Here is a 26,790-nt window from a genome sequence, read left to right as displayed (position 1 = left end):
AGCTTCGTAAAATTCATATTGCTCAAGTCCCGTCATTTAAAGGTCAGTTCCCAGCTAAGAAACCTCTAATTACTCAATCTGTCAGCCCTGCGGCTACCCTCTGGTGTCGGTCCACAGTGACAAGCCTGAATTGTTTAAGACAGAGAGGCAGATTCTTGACCTACATAGCTAAAGAGTAAAAAAGCACTGCAAATACTGTAATTTTCCTGGTTTTGAACCTCGAAATCTACTTATGTGCTGACTATTCTTTTTCTTCCAGATTATATCTTTCTTTTTTCTGGCACAAAGCCATCTGTGCACTTTTAGAGAGGTCACAGCTCCTTATCTGCTCGCCAACATTTCCTTCCTCTCACTGCTAGTTTGAATAGTAGAAATTTGAATTTGTTGGGACATGGTGTTTCCTTGGGATTAAATATGCATCTAGACCCCATGGCTCTGCATCTAACTTAAAACAGTTTTCTGTCCTCTGTTGAAATAGCAGCATTTGGACATGCAAGGTTTGCTTGTCTGTGCTTTCCTGTCTGAGGTTGGTTGATCCTTCCTTTCATCCCCCAGACCATTAGGCCTTCGGACATCGCCACTGTCCGCACGTTGGGCCGTCCACCTCATCTCATCATGCGGATCATGGATTGCGTACTGCTGCTGTTTCAAAGGAAAGTCAATGCTGTCAAAATTGACCTGGAAAAAAGCTGTACCATGCCCTCCTGGCAGGAATCCTTAAAACTGATGACTGCAGGGAACTTTTTACAGAACTTACAGGTTGGTAGTTCAGTGGTGATGGGCTAAGAGGGAACTCATTCTTCACTGGCATAGGAGTCCTTTTGGTATAGTAAGTTTCTAAAGAAAGAATTCACTCTACATACATGTTTTTTTCAGAGTAAAACTTTCTGTTTTGAATATAAAACATTATTAGCATTAGAGTTTTTCCTGACAGATTTTAGTTGTATTAAGGCATCATCAGTGTTACGTATACTTCAATAAAAGTTAAAAAAATCATTTTAAGAAGACAATAAGTGTGTGTTTGTATTATATTCACATGAATACAAATATATACAAGTATTTGTATTTTGCATTTCTCAGTAGTAATTTTTTAGTGTTAATTTACAGCTTTTTTAATTTTATGAGATAGAACTTAACATGAATAAATGCACAAATTTTAAATGTATAGCTTGATGAATATTTACATATGTATATACCAATTTGTGAACACTGGAAGAAAAACACATCTTTTCAGGCCCCAGAAATCTCTCTTGTGCCCCAACCAAGTCAATAACTTTCCTTAAGATAATTGTATCCTTACCTTTATCCAGATAGTTCGCTTTGCCTGTTTTGAAATTTGCATATATGAAATCATATTGTATGAACGCTTTTGTTTTGACCTCTTTCATTCAACATGTCTGTGAAATTCATTCCTTTTGTTGCAAATGACAGTCTTTCCTTTTTCATTGTTATATAGTTTCCCGGTATATAAATGTACTGTAGTGTGTGGGAGAAATGTTTAACAACTGATTCTTAAGGGAAAAGGGAAAAAAAAAAAAGCAAAAAAAAAGCTCTGATTTGAAGTCTTGCCGTGGTGTAAGCACTCCCATGATGGCTATTTTAAGCTGCCAAAATGATGTTGCTGAATCTAGAGTTGAGAAGAGGTGCATGGTAGTATGCCATTGTGTAGCGTCTCCACCATACAGATACAATAGTTGTAAATGACCTCAAAAGCACAGATGATAGTAAAATTTAGTCTCAGAATTAGCAAGTTATAAGCTTTGACTATAACCTTTGCTTGAAATATTGTTTATTTAATTGTAAGCTTATATATTTTAATTTTTGATAATGACTGAGTCTAACAAGCTTGCAGAATTCCTGGAAATTTAACAATCATTTCTTACAAGCCTGTTTGAACCAGCACCAGTGTGAAACACTGTAATATGCTTCATTTTGTTTGTCCCTGTACTGTTGATGAATTTTGGGGTTAGTATTAATTTATGGCTATTATAAATCAAGCTGCTGTGAATATTGGTCATTTGGTGGCTCTAGCTGTGCATTCCTGTTGGTTTCATGCTCAGGAGTAGAATTTCTGGGACTTTGATTATACACATTTAATCAGCTTTGGTAGGTAGTGCTGAAGAGTTTTCAAAAATGGTGTGTCAATATATATACCCACCAGCAGTGTATGAGTTGCTCAACATCCTCACTGTTTTCTACTTTTAGCTACTCTGATGAGTTTGTAGTGGTGTCTTATTATTGTTGATTTAATTTGTATCTCCCGACCTTTCCATAGGCTTATGAGCCTCTGGGGAATTCTTTTGTTAAGTGCCTGTTGGAATTGCTTGTCCAGTTAATTTTTGTTTTATTACTTTGTAGAATTTCCTAATATATAAAATATGACTAATTTGTCATTTATATGTTTGCGAATATCTTCTGCTGCTTTCTGGCATTAGTTGTTCCCTGGATTAATGGTGTCTTTTGATAAACAGAAATTCTTAGGTTTAATGTAGTCCAATTTATTAATATTTTCCCTAATAGTGCTTTCTATGTTCTGTTTAGGAGATCTTTGCCCACATCCAAGGCAGATTTCTAGTTTTCTTCTGGAAGCTTTTTCTTTCTTTTTTTTTTTTTAAATTTATTTATTATTATTATACTTTAAGTTGTAGGGTACATGTGCACAATGTGCAGGTTTGTTACATATGTATACTTGTGCCATGTTGGTGTGCTGCACCCATCAACTCGCCATTTACATCATCTTCTGGAAGCTTTATTGTCTTTTCTTTCATGTTCAAATCTCAAAGCAATTAATTGGGAATACCCAGTTCACCTCTATTTCCCAAGTTGTGAATTCAGCACCATCTTTCTTTCAGTTTTCAATTCAGCATTGCTCAAGTGACCGCTACGGCTGGAGCCTGTGGTGAGGCGCATACAACAGCTGTAACAATAAGTAGCTTATGAAACTAGTGGGCCAAACAGACTTGTCCCAGATAATTATAATATGAGATTCTGCCAATGGACTTGGACTTTGGGTGGAATCCTGAGAAGTGATTCCAGGTTCCTGACATTTACCTGGTGGCAAAGCCCCTGCTCTTGGACTCTCCCTTGCTATTTGTCATTGTCACCCCTGACCTTCTGTTGCTCCCAGACATTCATCTGGCTTTTTTTTTTTTTTTTGGGTTATGATTTTTCAAGTCTCATAAACATGAGTTACATTAAACGAGGTCTGAATGAGAGTGTGTTCTACTATGCATTATGTGTTCTGTGAAGGTTTGTATCACTAAATTATTTAGGTGCTAAATTTCTTTCTGCTTGGAAAACATTTAATCATCCTCTTTTAAATTATCAAACACCACTTTTAAAAGATCCAATTTCATTGTTTGGTCAGTCTGCTTTTTCTGATGCAGAAAGGCATTCTTAATTCATTTCTGCTATTTTAAAATTTTATCCCACCAGAAGATAATAATTCTCTCATATTCTTGATAGTTCTGTGTTTAAAAATTAATTCATCACCCTCAAAGCCTAATGTCCAAGTTATTATCTTCACATTTTAGGTGAGTTTAATAAAACCTCTGTCTGAATGTATTAAGCGTTTAGTTGCTGATAAATGCTAAATATATATGTCCTCAGACTGAATACACTTGTATTTGTTTTTCATTGGGGATTTTATGGGCTTATAATTCATCTATTTAGGATTAATGACAAAAAATCTTTATTGCTCTGGAATTCGAATAACCATATTAGTGTTTGTCACCTAAATAATTTGCTCTTTCCCTGGATCTCACTATATTTATTTAAGGTTGGTATCTTTCCTACAGAAGACAGAGTGTGCTCTCATAGACTTCTTTGCTATCATTTCTTACTGTGCTTTTCCCTTTAGGACTTTTGCCTAATATCTTAAAATAGTGACAAAATACAATGCCCTTCATTCATTTGTGGTCGTTCAGTCGTTTCAGTAACATTGAGAGCATGACGCAAGTATGACTTCATGGAAAGAAGTGTTTTGACTTTATTTTACTCTTTTCTTCCATAGCAATTCCCAAAAGACACAATCAATGAAGAGGTGATAGAGTTTTTGAGTCCTTACTTTGAAATGCCTGACTATAACATCGAAACTGCTAAACGCGTATGTGGAAACGTAGCTGGTCTTTGTTCCTGGACGAAAGCCATGGCTTCCTTCTTTTCTATAAACAGAGAGGTGCTGCCTCTGAAGGTAAGCCTCCTAGGCAGACCTGGGTGAAGGTGGCTGGGCGGAGTCTACAGGTCAGCCGATCTTATCTTTTCACAGGAGCACGTGTACCTGTGGCTTCTGGTGTTAGGGTACTCAGGTCCATGGGGAGAGGGAGCATTAGAAAGGCCAAGCACAGGATGTTTCCTTCTTCTTTGTAATCCTGCTCTAATCAGAACCGTATGAGTCTCTAAGCAGGGACAGACTCTCTACAATGATGCTCACTACAAGTCCATTCACAGGGACGGACTCTCTACAATGATGCTCACTACAAGTCCATTGTGGGCTGCTGGATAGTTTTCCTCCACAATGCAAACTTGAAAAAACAACAACAACAACAACAAACAAAAACCAAACAAAAAAACAAAGCAAAACAAAAACACTGCAAACTGTAGCATAGAATCCTCTGCTGATATTTAAGATCTGTATCCAGAGAATCCTATGAATGAGGTAGGGTCAAGACAGAACATGCTGGAAGCTGGTCTTGGCTTGGCTTAAGGCATGACATATTCCTCCCTTTTCCATTTTTGTTTTGTCTCTCAGGAAAGAAACTGAATATCTGAATGGTTGTTATTTAATGTGACTTTTTAGACATGCTTTATGTTTCCTTTGTGTAATTGAATACTTAAGCTTCATTTTTGCATATTCCCCTACCATTAAAAGAAGCAGTCTTCAGCAAGTGGAGAGGCAATGGAGAGTGTATTTTTTGAAAATGAAATGCTGAAGTCTCAAAATCATATCTCATGGCTTGGTTGATTATTTTGCTTTTGTATGAGTCTCATCTTTCTTAATCATCAACTAAATTCTACTTATACTTGTAAACTACCCAGGAAACTTGATAGTCATCATACAAGTAATCAAGAGTATCAGGAAGATAGGCATAGAGTTGCAAATTCTATTTTGTTTCTACTTGTTGTGATACCAAGACCATTTATTCAGCCATTGAGGCTCTTGAGGTCCTAGGACAACCTAAAGGGACAAAGAGTCGTTTGAGTCCGAGAATTTCAGAGCAAATAATCGATGTCATGCTGTCTGACACCATGGATATTGTGACTATTGAAGACTTCAGCGTAGCTCAAAAATGGACAATCTGATATTGACTGAATTAGAACCAATATTTATATCAAGTGAAAAGTACAGGTCATTCTTCGCATACTTTTCCAGTAGGTAACCATGCATAGTGTCTTAAAGAGAACTACAATTAAATTCATGATGCATAGTTTTTTCTGTTATTATTGTTATTTTAGGTACATAGCTGAAATCTTTAAACATGGACATTCTGAACAAGGCTTGCATAAGAACAAGGAGATCTCTTCCCCTGTGTTCAATGCCATCCACATTTCAGCTTTCAGCTTGTCTCAAGACGATCTGGGTCCTACAGTAGGAAGGGAAGGGAACAGTATCAGAAGTGGGAACCTTTTTATTTGCTCCTACAACCTGTGTTTTCTTTCTGAGAAGTCTGTTCTCTTATATTCTTATAAGTATCTAGCATCTTGGACCACACAGCTTGTCAGGTTCCTCTTATGTCAGTCAGCAGAATACATGCTATTACACAGATCCATGTTTGCTGTGTAGGGAGGAGTAGAAGAGGAAGTGAGTACATATTGTCACCAGGTGATTCTATTGAATATATTAAGAAATTCAGACCTAAGCCTTTAACTTCCCTTCTTCCTGGAGGGGCTTCACTTGCAATCCCCTGCTTCTTAAATGAGGAGAGGTCAAGGGCATTCGGTAAACTTCAGGTGGAATCTCTTAGACACTAATTAGTAATGGACACACTGAGGAGCTGCTGTCTTTCATCTTGCAATCCTTATAGTTGGGCTAAGTGACTTCTAGTAGTGAATAAATTCAAACAAGTATGAATTACAGCAATAGCAATTTAGATTCTATTCAAGTTCCTTATAATGAGATTTCTTCTGTAAAACTTCATGGAAATCAGTATAGGTACAAATAAAGAGGATGTTGTAAAAAAGCAGAACTTAAATATTGTACATGGATAATAACAGTAACAACATCTACTGTTTATTGAACTCATGTGCTGGGGACTAGACTTGGTATTTTACATGTGTTTTCTTATTTAATCCATACAAAAAGTCCTAGGAGTTAGTTTTTCAATATTTTAATGAAGAAACTGAAGCTCACCGGGTTTAAGCTACCTGCACAGAGTTCTACAACTCCTAAGTTGAGCAATTAATTGGGTTTGAAGGATTTTGATTAGCAATTGTTGACAGCTTCGTTTAATAAAAATTTTATTTATTTATTGGTGAGTAAAGTAGTAGAAAATGTTCAAACTCTTTGGGTTTGCAATAGTTTGTCATTAGTAGGTGACTTTAATTTGTAAGTTGCTTGACGTGGTGACCTTACTTTTTCCTTCCGTGTTGGAGCCATGGCGACAGTTGCAGCTTACTGCAGGGCTGAGAAAAAAATGTTCTGCCAGTCAGGTTCTTTTTAAATTGTAACTTACAAGCGATGCTTTTGCCCATCACTGGATCTAGTCAATTATGGAACTCTTGAGGTTTTCCTTAAAGATTATTCTGCCCAAATTTGGAAGCCTGAAGTTTTGAGATAGGAAAATAATTTATTTCAAAAGTGTTTTAAAAATCATCTTTTCTCAAACACTTCAGAAAGACTATGCCTTCTAGTCATCCCATGAAAGTCAATAGTAACATTTTGTAAATTTGAAAGGGAAAAATTTGGTTTCAAAAAATGATTTTAAAGGATCTTAATTTCTTAGGCATGAACTACTTTTTTACATCTCATCTTTTGCTAATATTGCTTTTGGTTAAGTCTTTTAATTGTATCTTAATAGCTTCTTTAAAAACAAACCTTTTTAATTAGTCACAGCTCAAGGTATCAAATATGCTTTCCAGAAGGCAAGAAATATGTGAAAGTGACAGGAACAATGTCAAGACCACCACGATACACAAAACCTAGATGTTTATAATCAGTACATAATCATTTTCCATCCTTTATTATTCCTCAACAGTGATGAGTCCTGCTAGGCAGATAGTTCTAAATACTGTTTCTTCTACAACTCTTAATATTAGCATGTTTTATAATTTACCTATATGCATTTAATATTACAGTGTTCTGATCTAGGCAGACTGTGACCCGTGGGCCAAATCTAGCCCACTACCTATATTTGGATGGCTTGTGAAATAAGAGTAGTTTTTACATGTTTAAATAGTTCTAAAATAAGTACATGAGCAATAGTTTTGATTTTGCCTCTTGGCCCAAAATATGTACTATCTGGCACTTTAAAGAAAATATTTGCTGACCCCCTTTCTAATGAACTGTAACTTTCTGCTTATACACATTTATGTCAAATTCACAATAAGATTTGTTCAGGACTTAATGTGATTTGAAAGGATTCTGGAGCTGGAACAAAGCAAAGGTATTAACACGCAGTGTAGTTGAGTTCTCAGACCCTGAAATGAGGGACGTTTTGAGATTGGCTGCCCATCTCTTCACTTTGTGCGTGTCCTATGCAGGCTAACTTGGTGGTGCAAGAGAATCGCCATCTCCTGGCCATGCAGGATCTGCAGAAAGCCCAGGCCGAATTGGATGACAAGCAGGCGGAACTCGACGTGGTGCAGGCTGAGTATGAACAGGCCATGACTGAAAAGCAGGTAACTGTCCTTTGTCATGGCAGGGACTGTCACACATCTCCATGGCTTCTCTGTCTAAGAGTGTGGGTTTTTGTGGAGATTCACTGAATTTATACATGATACATACATAGCACATAATGGACACCAAGGATCTTTGGTGAGATGACAGGATGGTCAGTCAAGATGGCAGTCAGTGCTGGAACATAGCCATTCTGAGTTTCTTTATTAGTCTGGGATGGTAATAATGATAGCATCTTGTGTAGTAGCATTTTTGTTATGTTTTTCAAATCATGTCCTCCCATGTTATCTCATTTAATCTTTGAAATAACTTGCAAAGTAGGCAGGGTGGATTTATTTATTTATTTATTTATTTATTGAGACAACGTCTTGCTTTGTCGTCCAGGCTGGAGTGCACTAGCATGATCATGGCTCACTGCAGCCTTGAATTCCTGGCCTCAAATGATCCTTCTACCTCAGCCTCCCAAGTAGCTGGGACTACAGGCATTCACCACCATGCCTGGCTAATTTTTTATAGAGACAGGTTTTCACCATGTTGCCCAGGCTGGTCTCGAACTCTTGGACTTAAGCAATACACCTGCCTCGGCCTCCCAAATGTTGGAATTACAGTCATGAACCAAGGCAGCCTGGTGTCTTACCTATCTTTGTTCTCATTTTAGAGCATTCAAGTCAAATGTCGAAAGAGATCACAGAGGAAAAGTACCTGAGTTTCTAAGTAACCAGGATTTTGTCACTTTTTTTCTCTTAAATACATCCTTTTTTTTTTTTTTAATAAAGTGGTCTCCCTAGAGTATATAAGCTTTTGGCTTAATAAAATCTGTATCTGCCTCTGATAAATCCTATATTTGGTAGATAATAGCTAGATTCACTCTGTTTTACCTTGATAATTGAATGAAATTCACCCCTACCTCTTCTCAGCCTTTCTTGGCAGAATTGAAATTCCTGCCTTGTTAGTTTTACAGGGGTCCCAATAAAAGAGTTTAGATAAACATTTCAGCTTCACTATCTGCAGAATGTATGGTATATTCTCTTAAAGATAAGTCTTCTGCAAGCAAAGTAAAAGCTTTTGGAAGCTTTAAAGAAGTAGCACTTTTGAAAAATGTCTGTTCATGTCCTTTGCCCACTTTTTAATGAGATTTTTTTTTAAATTGTGAATTTCTTTAAGTTCCTTATAGATCCTGGACATTAAGATTTTTTCAGATGCATATTTTGCAATAATTTTCTCCCATTCTATAGGTTGTCTCTTCACTCTGTTGATAGTTTCTTTTGCTGTACAGAAGCTCTTTATTTTAATTAGATCCCATTTGTCAGTTTTCGCTTTCGTTGCAATAGACACTTTTCAAAAACAGACATACATGCAGCCAATAATCATATGAAAAAAAGCTCAATATCACTGATCACTAGAGAAATGCAAGTCAAAACTACAGTGAGTTACCATCTCACAGCAGTCAGAACGGCTACTATTAAAAAGTCAAAAAACAACAGATGCTGGTGAGATTGCAGAGAAAAAGAATGCTTATACACTGTTGGTCAGAATTAAGTTAGTTCAACCATTCTGGAAGATAGTGTGGCAATTCCTCAAAGACCTAAAAACAGAAATACCATTGACCCAGCAATCCCATTACTGGATATACACCCAAAGGAATATAAATCGTTCTGTTATAAAGCCACATGTGTGAGTATGTTCATTGCTGTCCCATTCACAATGGCAAAGACATGGAATCAACTTAAATGTTCAACAGTGATAGACTGGATAAAGAAAATGTGGTACACGTACACCATGGAATACTACACAGCTATAAAAAAAGAATGAGATTGTGTCCTTTCAGAAACATAGATGGAACTGGAGGCCATTATCCTTAGCAACTAACACTGGAACTGAGAAACCAAATACCACATATTTTCACTTGTAAGTGGAATCTAAATGATGAGAACACATGGATGCATAGACAGGAACAACACACATTGGGGCTTATTGGAGGGTGGAGAGTGGGAGGAGGGGGAGGATCAGGAAAAATAACAAGTACTAGGCTTAATACCTGGGTGATGGAAAAAATCTGCAAAACAAACCCCCATGACACAAGTTTACTTATATGACAAACCTGTACAGGTACCCCTGAACTTAAAATGAAAATTAAATTATAAAAAAGAAGTAGCACTTATGTGGGTTTGTATACTTATGCCTCATAAAATTCACTTATGTATGGAAAACATTATGGCAGTTTGAAAGAATCTACTTTGGAAGGAGTGTTCATTTCTACCATTTTGGATGGTTATTTGTATCAGGAAGCTCTACTGAACACAGGGAAAATATTTTACCTTCTCATTTTATTACATGTAAATTTTAACATTTTTACCTTAATTCATTCAGCAAGCTTTATTGTTTTGGAGCATCTGCTATTGGTTAGGTAAATAATCATGGGAGCACAGAAGAACTGTAACAGTATGGCTCTAACTCTAAAACTTGAATTTCAACAAATGTCAAATTCCTTATTAAAAAAATAAAATATCTGAACATTCCTACAACCAACTTCTGAACTTGATCTTCAGTCATTTTTGTTGCTCTTCTCCCTCCATAGGACTCCATGAAAGTCCGGGGGTTTGTGGGCCTCCCAAAAGGCAGGAGAAGGGTTCCAGTCTACAGTTTACCATGGCCCAGGCCTGCATGGCCCATTGAAGGAGAGTGTGTCCTGGCTACGCCCCATGCAGAAGCCAGTGCCTTTGCCTAGGGTTCAGCTTTCCTAGGCCTGCGGGAGAGCTGGTCACCTCTCTGGGACCTATGAGAGAGTGGGCTTGAGGATGGGGGTACTACTCAGGGAACCCAGTAAGTCCCGTGTGCTTCCCTCAACAGGCTGGGGGGAACACACGGAACTTACGGTTTTCTTTCTCTTGCATTCTCAACATTTGCTCCTTTGTCTTCTCCCAAATTGTAATCCCCCAAAGAAGCCTGGGCTTCCAGAAAACAAAAGCCAGAAAGGGAGAGGCCTGGTCATTTTCTGATTTGGCTGATGGAATTGGGATTGAAGAATTTAGCGAAAGCAAATCAATATTAAAAGTGTCTTACAAATAAAAAGGTTTTTTTTTTCTAATAAACGATGTAGGATTGTCCTTCCCAACTGGCACCTTCCTTCTTGAAGGAAACAAACAGATATGAGGGGCCGTGGTTAGGGGATGTGCCTGTCTGATGGACTGTTAGTTTTTTTGTCTTAACTCTAGAGGAAGAAAATAGATTAGGACAAAGCGGAATAAATATCCTGCTTTTGAAAAGCACTGTAATGTGTTATTACAAAAACAATTCATGTCTCTATGGAAAATACAGGTAACCCTGGAGATAAACATTAATCATATTCTGTTATTATTCATATCATAATATATGCCTTTCACATGCGTTTTAAACTCAACATAACTGATAATTTAGGAATACCATTTTATAAATTGAATTTTTAACTTAATATATTGTGCTCTTCTTTCTTGGTCATAAAAATTTTTATAGGATTTTTTTTGATGGCTTCAGAGTGTTCTTATTCATGGATACACTATAATTTATTTAAATAATCCTCTATTGTTAGACACTTAGCATGTATATATATATTTGAACACCCAATGACTTGTCATGTAGCTAAACCTTTGTCCATACCCATTTTATTTCATAAGTTTAGATTTTTACAAGTAGAATAAGCAATTGTTGCTTAAACACTAAGAAACAGAGCCATTTGTTTTTTGCTTTTTGTGTTTTTTTGAGACAGAGTCTCACTATGTTGCCAAGGCTGGATTTGAGTGGCACGGTCTTGGCTCACTGCAATCTCCACCTCCTGGATTCAAGTAATTCTCCTGCCTCAGCCTCCCAAGTATCTGGGATTACAGGCGCCTGCCACCACGCCTGGCTAATTTTTGTATTTTTAGTAGAAATGGGGGTTCACCATGTTAGTCAGGCTGGTCTTGAACTCCTGATCTCAAGTGATCCACCCACTTCATGGCCTCCTAAAGTCCTGGGATTGCAGGCGTGAGCCACTGGAGCCATTTGTTTTTAAGAAATAAGCACCGGCCAGGTGTGGTGGCTCATGCCTGTAATCCCAGCACTTTGGGAGGCTGAGGTGGGTGGATCACCTGAGGTTGGGAGTTTGAGACCAGCCTGACCAACATGGAGAAACCCCATCTCTACTAAAAATACAAAAGTAATGGGGCGTGGTGGCACATGCCTATAGTCCCAGCTATGTGGGAGGCTGAGGCAGGAGAATCGCTTGAACCCGGGAGGCAGAGGTTGCAGTGAGCTGAGATCGCACCATTGGAGTCCAGTTGGGGTAACAAGAGTGAAACTCCATCCAGCCAAGTACCATGGGCAGGGGATAAGATAGAGGACAGGGAAAAGGAGAGAGGACTGGGCTGACAGACACATGGAAATAGAATGTCATGCTTCTTGTGAAGTAATGGCTCACATGTCTCAGGAAGGCAGATAATATGGTATGTTCTACAGTTACATTTTTGAGGCAGAGGCTATATTTCTTTCAGTAAAAGTTTTCTTGTGATTATGACTTTTGTTAGACCTTACTTGAAGATGCAGAGCGATGCAGACACAAGATGCAGACAGCTTCCACACTCATCAGTGGCTTGGCAGGTGAAAAAGAAAGATGGACACAGCAAAGCCAAGAGTTTGCTGCACAAACTAAAAGACTCGTAGGTATGTAAATTGCTTTATTAATGAGATTGTGTGTTGACTGTGATAGGGAATTCGACAGCTTATACTTTAGACAGCTTATACTTTAATCCAAATAAAAAACAATGCTTGATTATTTCAAATTCCTGTGTGTGTGTGTGTGTGTGTGTGTGTGTGTGTTTCTCCAGCTATTTCAGAGAAAGAGACATTGGTCTGGCATCTGTGCTGTCCTTATTAGATGTGTTAACTATCTTCATGCCTTTTATTATCAGGTCACTTTAGAATTCTGTGAGTACATGGGTATATTGATCAAGGTCACATTTAATGAAGGCTCTGTCTTAGGAGGTTTGATTCTCTTAAACTTAGAGGCCGTCTTTTCACTTCCAATGAGAGTAAAAATAATCCAGTGCTTGACTGCTAGCAGGTATCGCTTGGTAGGCCACTTGGACCCTATTGACTAATAAACCAGACTACTGCTTATTCACTCGCACAGCCACACGTGCTTCCAGTTTGATTTGTGGAATTTAGTTTAAAAGAATTATTGTCTTTTACATTTTTTTCATTTTTAATATGCTGTACAATTACAAGGATGAACCTAAAGTATTTCAGTGGTGTTTGTTTTCTGTTTTAGGGGATGTACTGTTGGCTACAGCTTTTCTATCTTATTCTGGTCCATTTAACCAAGAGTTTCGTGATCTTCTGTTAAATGACTGGCGGAAGGAAATGAAAGCCCGGAAAATTCCATTTGGAAAGAACCTAAATCTCAATGAGATGTTGATTGATGCTCCTACTATTAGTGAATGGAACCTCCAAGGTCTGCCAAATGATGACCTGTCCATTCAAAATGGAATTATTGTCACGAAGGCATCTCGTTACCCTTTGTTAATTGATCCACAGACTCAAGGCAAGATCTGGATTAAAAATAAAGAAAGCCGAAATGAATTCCAGGTAATTTGTGTATTAGTATGTTTATGTTACCGGTTAAGTTTTATTGCCTCAAATAAACAAAAATCCAAGAGTAAAGAAATATTTGAAAACATTAGAGATGTTTTTGTAATCCTAGGTAGAACAGTAGCAGATGCAAGCTTAAATCTAATAAGAAAATATTTTCTAAAACTTTCATTATTTGCATATGTGTTAATCTCTACCAATGCCATCTTTCAATGGTTTCAGACTATTCTGTCAGGGTCCAGGGCTCTCTTTGATGAGTAGAGAATGGCAGAGCTGTATCACGCAAAGTCTGCAGCATTTTGCATGAATACTTCCTAATTATCACATTATTATTTGTCACAAAAGTGGTAGTGGTGAAGAAAAAACATTGCTGCCACACAGAACCTTTACATGCTTCCCAATAAAACAAAATAATGGTTTACTAAACAACAATGGAAACAATTAAACTTCTTTACAATTTCACCAAGTGTGGGTTTCAAAATCCAGGATCTCTAAAAATCTATGTAAAAGGTGAATGACCCCTTATCCTAAATACTTGGGATCAGAAGTGTTTCAGATTTTAGATTTTGGAATATTTACACGTACATAATGGGATAACTTGAGGATGGGACTCAAGTCAGAACACGAAATTCATTTATGTTTCATATACACCTTATTCATATACTTGAAGGTAATTTTATAGAATATTTAAAACAATTTTATGCATGAAACAAAGTTTGTGTACATTCAACCATCAGAAAGCACAGGGGTCAGGTGTGGAATTTTCCACTGTGGCGTCATGTAGACTCTCAACAAGTTTTGTATTTTGGGACATTTTGGATGCTCAATTTGTATTTGCCTCTTGCAGTAGAATGCTTTAGGCTGCATTTGAAAACAGTTATCCCTGTGCTTGCTTCATAATAATGTCTGTCGACAGCAACCTTGAACCTTGTGATCCTGTTTCTAGATCACGTGTTTAAATCACAAGTACTTCAGAAACCACCTGGAAGACAGCCTTTCTCTTGGAAGGCCCTTGCTTATTGAAGATGTTGGAGAGGAACTAGATCCAGCACTAGATAATGTTTTGGAAAGAAACTTCATTAAAACCGGGTCTACCTTTAAGGTAGGTTACACGTCTGGATGACAATGTGCGGAACAGTTACCATGAGGCCAGGTCAATGTGACATGGATAGAATTCTCTTAATAGGCAGCAACTTAAATTTGAGTCCATGGGAAAGGTTTTTCTCTTCTACACTTCTTGACTTTGGATTAAAATATCCAAGAGCAATCCCTTTAGGAATATTGACTTCACTTTTGTAGTGTGTGAAGGGGTCTGACTGCCTCTTGATGTTGATAGTTTTGAAGCTTCTCCATTCCCCTCTCCCCTTCTGCCCCACTCACATCTGGGCAAGCTGATAAAACCTGGGTGCCCCCTCCTTTGGCACAAGTTGAAAATTCAAACCATGCAACACCCTGTCCACACCTATGTGTGGGAACCCTCAGCCCAGCTCTACCCCCTAAACACCATAAAGTCCTAGAGCAGCTTCCCCTCCCTGCTCTCTCAAGCCAGTTTTTGGGACCTGTTTGGGAACCTGCTCTGATCTCTCCCACAGTCTCATCATGTGAGTAACAAGCCTTTTTATACTCTTTTGATGCATGTGTAGCATCATCAGTCTCAACCTCTGAACTGAATTTTGGGTAAGGGATCCATCTCACTCCTGCAATGTGATCACAATTTTGGTGTTAAATGCTATATTCAGTCTTCCTTCCATCCTTTGCTTCCCTCCTTTCCTCCTAGTTGTCTGAAGCTGTGCAGATGCCTCATGACCATTTCTTTTTTAGTATACAAATGATCTCCAGTTATGTCATTATTTAAAACAATACTTGATCTGATACAAAAAAGACATAGTAAGGTATATCTCTATTTTCTTACTTTTAAATTTCTTTTTATAAAAAAGGTGAAAGTTGGTGACAAGGAAGTAGATGTGTTGGATGGCTTTAGACTCTACATTACCACCAAACTGCCTAACCCAGCCTATACCCCTGAGATAAGTGCCCGTACCTCCATCATTGACTTCACTGTCACCATGAAAGGTCTAGAAGATCAGTTACTTGGGAGGGTCATTCTCACAGAGAAGCAGGTGAGTGAAGTGTGGCTCCCTCCCATTCTGCATTGCTTTAATGTCATATTTCATTGACAAAATTAAGATAATAACAGTTGTAATAGGACTGAGTTTCTCCCCTTTTATTCCCTGTGTTTTTTTCCCATTAATCTCCAAGTATCTCCAAGTATCTTCTTTTTTTCCTAAAGGAAATTATTAACCAATCATCTACCCGTATGTTTCACATATGTCTCATAAATTACATGTGTCATCGATTGCCTTGATACAGGCTGATGGTGAAACTACGAGGAATCAGTCTCATCTTCAGCATCATTATTCTGGTCTTAAATTACTTGATTTTGCTGAAAAGTGTGTTCTGTTATGAGTTTTACTAACCTGTTGACTTTTAATTTTCTGGTACACATCTAGGTTTTTCTTTCATTTGATTCATTATTATGCTTTTAGAATATAAAATTAAAACTTCGTACTCATAACAAACAACATTGTTAGTTCTCATTTGTGATCTAAGAGAGCCCTGTAGTATGTCCTGACAGGGTCTGATGTGAGAAGACAGAAGTTCGTGACACCTGAGTTTCACTCTGTAACTTTTGAAGACTACTTACATAACTATGCTAATGAAACATAACTCCACATATGCCTTCTTTACTTCTGTTTTATGGGATAACCTAATGCTCAATGAAAAATGGCCACACATTTGTAAACTTCCTTCTTTTGAGTGAGCATTTTCTCTAGGGAACACGTGAGGCTTCAGCAAAGAAACGTGGAAGATTTTAATGGGAATGTTATGGTGAAACTGCATGAACTCTTAACGTTGCTATTGATTTACTCCTGGGTTCAATAATAATGAGGAGTTTAGTTAACTTAGTGACACCTTCTATGCTGACCTGAAGATTATTTATGTTAATACAGTCAGCAAAGTCTTCGGGGTCTGTCCTTCCCCTTCTCTGTACCTTTTCTGTGTGTTGTACGGTGCTTGCCCTTCTGAGCCTACCACATGTCTATCTCTTTCTCCTCCACTTCCTCTCCTTCTCTCTCCCTTCTCTTTTCCTGAACATTATTGTTAATTTATAGCTCATGAATCACAGGGTCATAAAGTTGGAAGCTGCATTAGGAGCATTTAATCCAGCTTCATAAATTCACATGGTTGAGTGATCTCGGAATGGCAGATACTGATTCTGATTCCTGCCACTGAGTTGCTGTTGTGGTAATGACAGCCTTCAAAATATGTACTTGCTTAGTTTTTGAGTCTCGAGTTAAATCTCAATAGAGGTGGTGGAGGAAATTTAGCATTGTCGAATAATTACTTTAGGCAGAACTGGGATTCTTGAGCAATAGCATGTGACCTTGAGCAAGTGGGAGTTCCTGAGGGTCTTTTGGGCCACCTCTGTCACTGGTATTTGAGACTGTCCTTCCACCTGTAGCCTTGGCTTCATGGAGATAAGAGGCCCTATAGCAGTTTGAATAATATTCTTGTCCTTGGTTTTCTTATATTCAACTGAATGAATACAGTCTCCTTGGAACAAATAATTGGATCTGACAGACTTGGATTGCAGCAAAACACAACAACAGCAACAACAACAACAAAAATAACCCATCCCTGGGGCTTAATTCCTGTAGCAGAGGTTTAAGATGAGATAAGGAGCTTGTTAAGCTCATTTGAAAACACTTGGAGCAACCCTGAAAAGCCAGTGTGGATGCAGGACCAGGCTGTTTCTTACTTCTTAGGAAAATTGAGTGTCTTGAGAAAATTACTCCTTTAATATCATCTCATTATCAGAATCTGTTCTGGGCTCACAGCAAATAATTCTTACAAAATGATCAGCCAGAATAATGTGACACTCATTTTTTTTTCTTTCATAATAACAGACACTCGTTTTCTTTTATAATGTGAACAACATTATAACACCTAACCTTTATTTATTTTGTTCCCAAAATGAGGTCTTGTGGTAGAAGAAGCGAGCTGCTGGGCTTAATTTTGATGGATTTTCAGCAGTATGCTTATTCTAAGGGGCTTTTATTTTGCAGCTTCTTCACTTCCCAGCATATTCCTGAATCTGCTAACACTGCTGGACCTTCTCAATCTGGGTGGTGCAAATGGGTCTGAGTTGATCCCTGCTGCTTTTGGGCCATTTCCTATAGTCTAGTTACTCTATTGAAAAGAGTCTTATGTCTGTGCTTTATGAACACAGATATATCAGTGTTTTAAAGTCCAAATTATTCCTTTGACTTCAGTGACAATGCATTCTCTCTGACTATAATCTCACTTCTTGGGTGATTATACATATAAAATATCAATTTGAAATTTTATTGATTTAAGGAGGTCTGTGGACACTAGGAAGATTACACACAGGAAGGAATAGGATATCCCACACAGAATAGGAAGTTGATGCTGGAAACCATCTGAGGAATGTGGGGCTGAAACAAAGGCTGAGTCTCTTCAGTGGGAATGAGTCATGACTTCTTAGGTTTGTTGGTTCTTCTTGTGAAAGGAGGCTCTGAACGGTAATTGTTCATGCAACGGAAAGATACATCTTTGACTCCAAAAATTAATCAGTTGTTCTGTGTCCTGGGGATACAGGGGCAATGAGGGACCTTATTATCACACGTAATCGGGTCTCATGAATGCTCAGTTGTACACCTGTTAGACCTTCAGGTTTGTTTGCTTCAGAAACACATGGAAATCTTAGAGCATATGAATGCAAGGAAGCGTGAATTTTAACAGAGTTTATATTTTCTGTGTGCTTCAAGACAGTCATTTTAAATGCATGTGCTGTTCAAATTCACATCAAGGCTATATCCAGTTGTTTATCTGATGTGCCTGTGAGTAGATTTGGACATTCTGCTGTTATTACCAGAAGGTGATGTATCTAGACCATTTTGAACAGGCAGGAAACCAGTAGGCCTACAACAACCTTCCTTTATAGAAACCAGATCTCTTAGACTCACTCTCACTTGGATCATAGAGAATAAAATAGAAACTTAAAAAAAAATCTATGTTCCATTGGGAGAAAAATGCCAGTGTTGATCAACAGCTCCTATTGGTCACACAATACAAGGCCTCAGGGATCATCATTGTTCAGAATTCTGGATGAGCAAACAAGTGTGTGATTTCCTTTTGAGGTACAAGTTCCTGAACTTGGTGAAACTGACATGGGAAGTAATTTAAGAAGGACATTAAATAGACATCATTATCACCAGCTCACTGTTGGTGGAGGAAGAAGAAATCTCTTTCTGAGTGCTCTTGTTTAATAAGAGAAATGATATTTGGTAATGGAGCCTGAGTTATACCTTTAAGAATGAGAACTCTGGCTGCCGTTTGTCTTTTACTGATTTCAAAACTTTGGTTATAAATGCAGTTTATGTACACAAATAAGTTTAGTTTTCATTTGCTTCTTTAAGCTACTTACAGTAAAAAATCATTTAATTAACAAATGCCATGTTCACGAAATTTTACCAAACCACCCTGTACATGTAAATTTTTATTTTATTTTTAATTGATATATAGTAATTGTACATGTTTATGGGGTACATAGTGATATTTCCATAGTATAATGTATAGTGATCAGATTGGGGTAATTAGCATATCCATCATCTCAAACATTGATCATTTCTCTATGTTGGGAACATGCAATATTCTCCTTCGAACTATTTGAAATTATGTAATACATTATAATCATTAAGTACAGTCATCCTGTAATGCTATAAAACACTATAATTTATTCATCCTATCTAGCTGTAATTTTGTATCTTAACAAATCTCTCCCTCTCTCACCCTTTCCCCCACCCTTCCCAGCCTCTAGTATCCTCTGTTCTGCTTTTCACTTCTATAAGATCAACATTTTTTTTTTAGCTTACACATGTGAGTGAGAATATGTAGTGTTTTACTTTCTGTTCCTAGCTTATTTCACTGAGCATAATGACCTCCAGTTCCATCCATGGTGCTGTGAATGACAGGATTTTATTCTTTTTTATTGCTGAATAGTATTCCATTGTGTACGTATACCACATTTCCTTCACCCATTCATCTGTTGTTGGGCACCTAGGTTAATTCCATGTCTTGTCAATTGTGGATAGTGCTGCAGTAAACATGGGGGTGCAGACATGTCTTCAATACACTGATTTCCTTTCCTTTGAGTACGTGCCCAGTAGTGGGATTGATGGATCATGTGGTAGTTCTATTTGTTTCAGTGTGTGTATCTGTGTGTGTAGTTTTTTGAGGGACTTCCATACTGTTCTCCATAGTGGTTGTATTAGTTTACATTCCCACCCACAGTGTTTAACAGTTTCCTTTTCTCTCAGCATCCTCACCAGGGTTTGTTATTTTTTGACTTTTTGATAATAGCCAACCCAGCTGGGGTAAGATGATATGTCATTTTGGTTTTGATTTGCATTTCCCCAATGAATAGTGATGTTGATAATTTTTGCATATATTTCTTGGTCATTTTTATGTCTTTTGAGACATGTCTGTTCAGATAATTTACATATTTTTTAATCGATTTTTTTTCTGTTGAGATGTTTGAGTTCCTTGTATGTTCTGGATATTAATCCCCTCCTAGATAAATAGCTTGTAACTATTTGTTTCCATTTTGTAAGTTATCTTTTCACTCTGTTGATTGTTTCCTTTACTGTGCAGAAGCTTTTTGATATAACCCCATTTGTTTATTTTGGCTTTTGTTGCCTGTGCTTTTGAGATCTTATTCATAGACTTTTTTTTCCCAGACCAGTGTCCTGAAGCATTTCCTTTATGTTTTCTTCTAGCAGTTTTATAGTTTCAGGTCTTACTTTTAGATCTTTGATCTATTTTGTACTTTTAAAATTCCCTTTGGAATATGTCACCGTGTTTTTTTTTTTTTTTTAAGACGGAGTCTCGCTCTGTCGCCCAGGCTGGAGTGCAGTGGCCGGATCTCAGCTCACTGCAAGCTCTGCCTCCCGGGTTTACGCCATTCTCCTGCCTCAGCCTCCTGAGTAGCTGGGATTACAGGCGCCCGCCACCTCGCCCGGCTAGTTTTTTTTTTTTTTGTATTTTTTAGTAGAGACGGGGTTTCACCGTATTAGCCAGGATGGTCTCGATCTCCTGACCTCGTGATCCGCCCGTCTCGGCCTCCCAAAGTGCTGGGATTACAGGCTTGAGCCACCGCGCCTGGCCTGGAATATGTCACCGTTTATATAAGAATTTTACATTGCAGCCTTAGAATTTATATAGAATACTTAGCACAAATCTTTACTCTTCTATCTATCTATCGATCTATCTATCTATCTATCTATCTATCTATCTATCAATCAATCAATCAATCTGCCTGCTGAAAGATAATCCTTTTGGTGGGAAAGAGATTTATGGATAAAATTATTTTGATTAACTTTGCCTCATCATATTAATCTGAAAGAGTCTTATCTTCTTCTTATGAATTGGTGCAATGAAAGTAATCGTTTAATACAAATATGTTTAAATCAGCATATAAATGAAAATATGCTTATAACCATATCCCTAAGTAGGTTTTCAATCTTTTAACCTTGAACAAAAAGCAAGCAATGATTGTTCTATTTTTTTTTCTCAGATAACCTTTCTTTTGCCAGTAACTTTCTAGTGCCCAAGTATTTGGCCACTTGTTTCTATTTTATATACAGATTGCTTTTGGGATTCCAAATAGTACTTTAAATTATACTGTTTACTTAGTATATTTTATTTTCATGCGTTTCAAACTTTGGGGAAATGTACTTCTTAGCTTTGTTTTAATCCTTTGGGAATATAGGCAATTACTTTAATCGATAAATGTATTAACAATGATATTAAATTGACCACAGCCATCTTAATAACGTTCAATCTTTTTATTTACTATTTTTTAATCAAGAATTGAATGGTTTGCCACTCATCGTATACATCATTACTATGTTTATTTTATTAATATTTGTTTCATAAGCAACATGGAGGCATGATTTTAACCTCAATTCCATAGTTCTCAAGTAGAAATAAGATTAGAAAAGTAGATTGTGACAGGTTTTGCCAACTATGTTGAGAATTTTGGACCTTTCAAAATAGGTAAGGGAGATCTCCTGAGTGACTATGAGTGGAAAAGCGTCAGCAGGAAGACCAGCTTTGTTAGAGTAGTCCATGAATGACAAGTAAATTCTCAAGTAGGGCAGTGGTTATGTGATTGAAAAAATGGGCAGAAGATAAAGGTTTGTGTGCAGGAAGAATTGATAAGACCTGGTGCTGCTTTTGAGTTTGACAGTCCATGCTCTCATTCCCAGTTGACACGAAAGCATTCGTCCTTTGCATTCTAAGTTCTCCCTTCTTATCCCTTTTCAGCTGCTTTATTATGCACTTTTATGATAATATGTGAAATTCAGAGTATCATTTATCATTTACTTTGTGCCACATTTCGACTTGATTTTTCAAACTACTTATTTTTACAATAAGCATTATCGTGCTTCTGAAAATTCATCCAGAAATGATGAATCAAGGGAGAAGATGGAAGGGAAGAGACATTTTGAGCAGTTATCGTAATCTAGCCACTGCCTTCGCTGCATTACTGGCGATATCTTCACCATCATCCTATGAGCAGTTTTTACATACATTTTGTGGATGAAAATACTGAGGCCTGCAGAGTTTTAAAACATGGCAAATGTCATGTAGCTGATGGGTTTTGAGAGCCACAATTCAAACATATGTCTTCCTGATGTCAAAACCATCAGTCTTTCTACTGCTTTACATTTCTTCCCTTACCTGTCTTCAGGTGAAGACCTTTAAATGCTTACCTTTAGGAACTCGGAAATGATAGTGATCGTGTGTGAAATTTATAAATATGGCAATAAAAATTGCTTGAATTTTCATTATCACTTTTATTTCCTAGTACAACCAGAATGTGAAGGCTTTTATTATAACTGCTTATGGAAATGAATTTTATAGCAGCCATTAAATGTCACTTATTTGTACTCATTTCTACATTTTCCGAAATTTGAAATTCTCATCTCATGAATCAATGAATTGAAATAACCACTAAGGGAGCTTTCATATGTAACCAGATAACAGATGGAAACAAAGATGATAAGAGCAGGTTTTGCTTGAGTTGCTACATCTTCAAGAATTAAGAATGGATACAAATCCTGAACTTTTGTTTTGCTTAAAGAGGGAATTCTTCCTTTCCTCGACTGGCCCCAGACCTGATTCACTGTGCTCAGAGTGTGAGTTGAGAGTCTGGTGGGGTCTTACCAACTCAAACCATTCAGTCAATGGTGATGAACTGGCTGAAACATAAAGCCGAGGCCACTGGTCTTCGCTGTTTGCTTTCATGCAGTTTTGTTAGCACATCCTTTATTTTTAACGTCATGGTTTTCAGAGACTGAGCATTTCCACGTCTGTATCTCTGGCACAAAGACTAGACTTTCCAGTTCACTGGGTGTTTCAGTTTATCAGTTTGAAAACAGATGCAACATTTAGTCATTCAATTTGCAGTGTTAATTGAGTGCCTACTATGTACCAGGCTTTGTTTCTCTAACTGGAGAATTTATCAATGAACAAAATAGACTCGAAGACCAAACTATCACTAGAGTATAACATATAATTTATGTATTATGTTAGAAGGTGGTAAATGCTATAAAAAGTACAGACACTGGTGAGCAAGAGAGCTGGAGAGTCAGCTGGTGGGCTAGAATTTTAGAGAGGTTGGTCACGGTGGGGCTCACTGAGAATGTGACATTTGAGGAAGACTTGAGTAAGAGAAGAGAGTGAGTTATTTGGAAGAAGAACAGACCTGACAGAGCAGCAGCCAATGCAGAGGCCCTGAGGCAAGAGAGTTCTTTATGGGTTTAAGACAGTGAGTCTGAAAGTGTGTTTCCTGGAATAGCAGCACCACATCACATGGGATTAGAAGTGCAAATTCCCAGATGCTGTTCCAAGCCTATAGCACAAGCCTTCCAGGTGATCCTCATGCACTGAAATTTGAAAACCACTGATGTAGGAAATAGCACGTGTGGCTGGAGCAAAGTGAAAAATGGGAGAGAAGTAGGAAATGAGGTCCCAGCAGTAATGAAGGAGGGGGCAGCTTGGTAGACCTTTGACCCTGAGTGGCAAGATTGGCCACTGGAGGGTTTTGAGAGAGGAAGTATGTTTTAATAGCATGATTCTGACTCCTGGGCTGGAAGTAGACCGGCGGGTAAGGCCGGGGGTAGGGAGACCTGTTTAGACCTCCTAATTTAGAGGGGGAGGTGACGATGATAGTTTAAAATCGGGTGGTGATAGTGGAGGGAGTGAGAAATGATTAGATTCTGAATCTCGTTTTCAGGTGGAGATGATAGAACTTGCCAATGAATTTGTTGTTGAATTTGAGGAAAAGAAAATGACCAAGCAGGGTTCAAAAGTTTTGGCCAGAGCATCTGGAAGAATAGTGTTGCCATTTGCCAGGCTGTGGAAGGCTGAGGTGGAGCAGGTTTCAAGGGAGGATCAGACGTTTTGTTTTGCTGATGGTGCTAAGTAGGAGACGTCTCTTAGATGTCCAAATGGAGATGTTGAAAGGAGGTATGATCTGAAGCTGAGATATAAACTTGGGAGTTATCAACATAGCGATAGTGTTTAAAACAAGATGTAATTCGTGGAGTAGTATGGGGATAAGTTTCTCGTAAGCATAAACTAAGTACCAAAAATGAATACTTGGAAGAGCCACTAAAGGAAAGAACTTGCGTAATGGTTAACAGTGACAGTTTGGGCTAGGTCTGGCCTCTCCTTTCCCTCCGTGTTTGTGTGCACACTGAATCATAACAAAGGTAAATTGTGTAATTAATCATGTAATCAGTGAGTAGTCCATGTTTTATATGCTTTCATATGATTCATCACTGCATCACTTTAGATTTCTGGCTCTCTCAATAGGGAGTAGAATCTATAAAACCTACTGTATTAGTCCATTCTCTCACTGCTATGAAGAAATACCTGACTGGGTAAAGAGGTTTTATTGGGTAAAGGAAAGAGGTTTTATTGACTCACAGTTCTGCATGGCGGGGGAGGCCTCAGGAAACTTACAATCATGGTGAAAGGTAAAGGAGAAGCAGGCACCTTCTTCACAGGGTGGCAGGACAGAGTGAGTGCAAGCAGGGGAAGTGCCAGATGCTTATAAAACCATCAGATCTTGTGAGAACTCACACACTGTTACGAGAACAGCGTGGGGGAAACTGCCTCCATGACCCCATTACCTCTATCTGTTCCCACCCTTGATACGTGGGGCTTATGGGGGTTCCAATTCAAGGTGAGATTTGAGTGGGGACACAGAGTCAAACCATATCACCTACTGAGTCATATCCAGAGTACCCAATTGAGAATATACATTTCTGAAGCTGATCTAGAGATTTGAGCTTGGTACCATACATTCAGGTAGCTGCCATGAGTCCAGTCAAACTGTCAAACATGCTCTCCTGTGATTTTGCTGTTTGTCACCTGCACTTAACCCTAGTTTCCCCATATTTTACTTATAATGAATTGTACATTATAAATGCAGTTAAATGTGGGTAAATTGTCAATAGACTCCATATCCAGGAAGCTCTTCAAATAAACTCTCTTAATACATAAGTTTCATTTTAAATTTGTAAATATCATTTATTTTTTGTTCCTTCCATTTTAGATTCTTTTCTTTAGCATCACAGATAGAGTCTCTCATATAGCAAGTTGATATCCATGTACAATTTGACTTGGTGCCAGAAGCATATTTCTCTTTTGTCTCCCTGCCTTTGGGCTTCCTCTTCCTGTGGCTTGCGTGGTGTCACACGTATTTCTCCTTCCCCCACCCTTGCCACCAGCTCCATCTTTTCTTTCCTCCTCTTCCTCTATCTCTCCCTTTCCAAGCTGCCAAGAGGAAGAAATGGCCAATAAGGATAATAGTCTTCCAAGGCTTCACTCTCCCAGCTGTCTACAAAGCTCCCTCAGAAAAGATGCAAAACTTTTCTGCTCTTGGAGACAACAGCAGGCCAAGAAGACTTTTCAGTTTAAACGTGCCCGCAGTTGCAGCTCAAGTTGCTTGCCTAAGATTTCGGAGAGTAGTTTTTCACAGACTTGGATACTTTTTCAATTAGCAAGTTTGAAATAACACATTTAAACAATAATGGAACTCTCTTAAGAAAGTAGACAGAAGTAAACCTATATAATCAGATATATATCTTTGTTTTCAAATATATGTCCCCTTCAAAAGAAGATTATATGTATAATGTTAAATATAATCACAGCAATCACTTGAAACTGATTTGACTTTAGAAAATAAATGGGTGATTAGAAGGATGCTGGTAGTATTTTTTGCTGTTTTCATGTTGCTTGGCACCTATTCTTCCTTCCTCTGTTACTTCTCCTCTACATTTTTTTAAAATTTTATTTTTAATTTTATTTTATGTTAGATGGAGTCTCACTCTTTCTTCCAGGCTGGAGTGCAGTGGCATGATCTCGGCTCACTGCAACCTCCGCCTCCCTGGTTCAAGGGATTCTCCTGCTTCAGCTTCCCAAGCAGCTGGGGCTACAGGCATGAGCCACCACGCCCAGCTAATTTTTTTGTATTTTAGTAGAAACAGGGTTTCACCATGTTGGCCAGGCTGGTCTCAAACTCCTGACCTCAAATGATTCGCCTGCCTCCACCTCCTAAAGTGCTGGGACTACAGGTATGTGCCACCACACCCAGCTATTTTTTTTTTTTTTTTTTTTTTTTTTTTTTTTTTTTTTTGGTATTTTAGTAGAGACGGGGTTTTACCATGTTGGCCAGGCTGGTCTCAAACTTTCGACTTCAAATGATCTGCCCACCTCTGCCTCCCAAAGTGCTGGGATTACAGGTGTGAGCCACTGTGCCCAGCCTTTCTCCTTTTTTGATGTCCATATTTCCTGCAGTTGATTATGATAAATACAGTAGAGGAACTTGAAAGCAGCCATGTAGGTTAATGTCTTAAGGAATACTCAACAGGACTTGTTAATTGAGGTAGAAAATATATTTGTGCAAACTAATAGGAATTGGAGAAAGAAAGAACTCATCTGATGGAAGATGTAACTGCAAACAAAAGAAGAATGAAGGAACTAGAAGATAACTTGCTTTACCGCCTGACAAGTACCCAGGGGTCCCTGGTAGAAGACGAGAGTCTCATTGTTGTGCTGAGTAACACAAAAAGGACAGCCGAGGAGGTGACACAGAAGCTAGAAATTTCTGCTGAGACAGAAGTTCAAATTAACTCAGCCCGGGAGGAATACAGACCTGGTGAGTTTGGTAATGAAAGACAAATGTCACAGGAAAA

The 26,790-nt window shown here is 38.1% G+C and overlaps 1 protein-coding gene across 1 annotated transcript in view; it reads left to right on the top strand.

The window, feature by feature from the left end:
- DNAH5 (dynein axonemal heavy chain 5) overlaps nt 1-26,790 on the top strand; it is a 321,438-nt gene that overhangs the window by 247,254 nt on the left and 47,394 nt on the right. Inside the window, exons 59-66 of the mRNA XM_045393550.3 lie at nt 556-759; nt 4,013-4,192; nt 7,699-7,836; nt 12,376-12,511; nt 13,119-13,435; nt 14,385-14,540; nt 15,376-15,558; nt 26,510-26,753. Of these exons, the coding sequence (XP_045249485.2) occupies nt 556-759; nt 4,013-4,192; nt 7,699-7,836; nt 12,376-12,511; nt 13,119-13,435; nt 14,385-14,540; nt 15,376-15,558; nt 26,510-26,753 (1,558 nt within the window). The remainder of the gene's footprint in view (nt 1-555; nt 760-4,012; nt 4,193-7,698; nt 7,837-12,375; nt 12,512-13,118; nt 13,436-14,384; nt 14,541-15,375; nt 15,559-26,509; nt 26,754-26,790) is intronic.

This window comes from Macaca fascicularis, chromosome 6, assembly GCF_037993035.2.
Source record: "Macaca fascicularis isolate 582-1 chromosome 6, T2T-MFA8v1.1".
NCBI lineage: Eukaryota > Metazoa > Chordata > Mammalia > Primates > Cercopithecidae > Macaca > Macaca fascicularis.
Note: the sequence above shows the minus strand (reverse complement) of the source record. Positions and strands in the feature narration are given on the sequence as shown.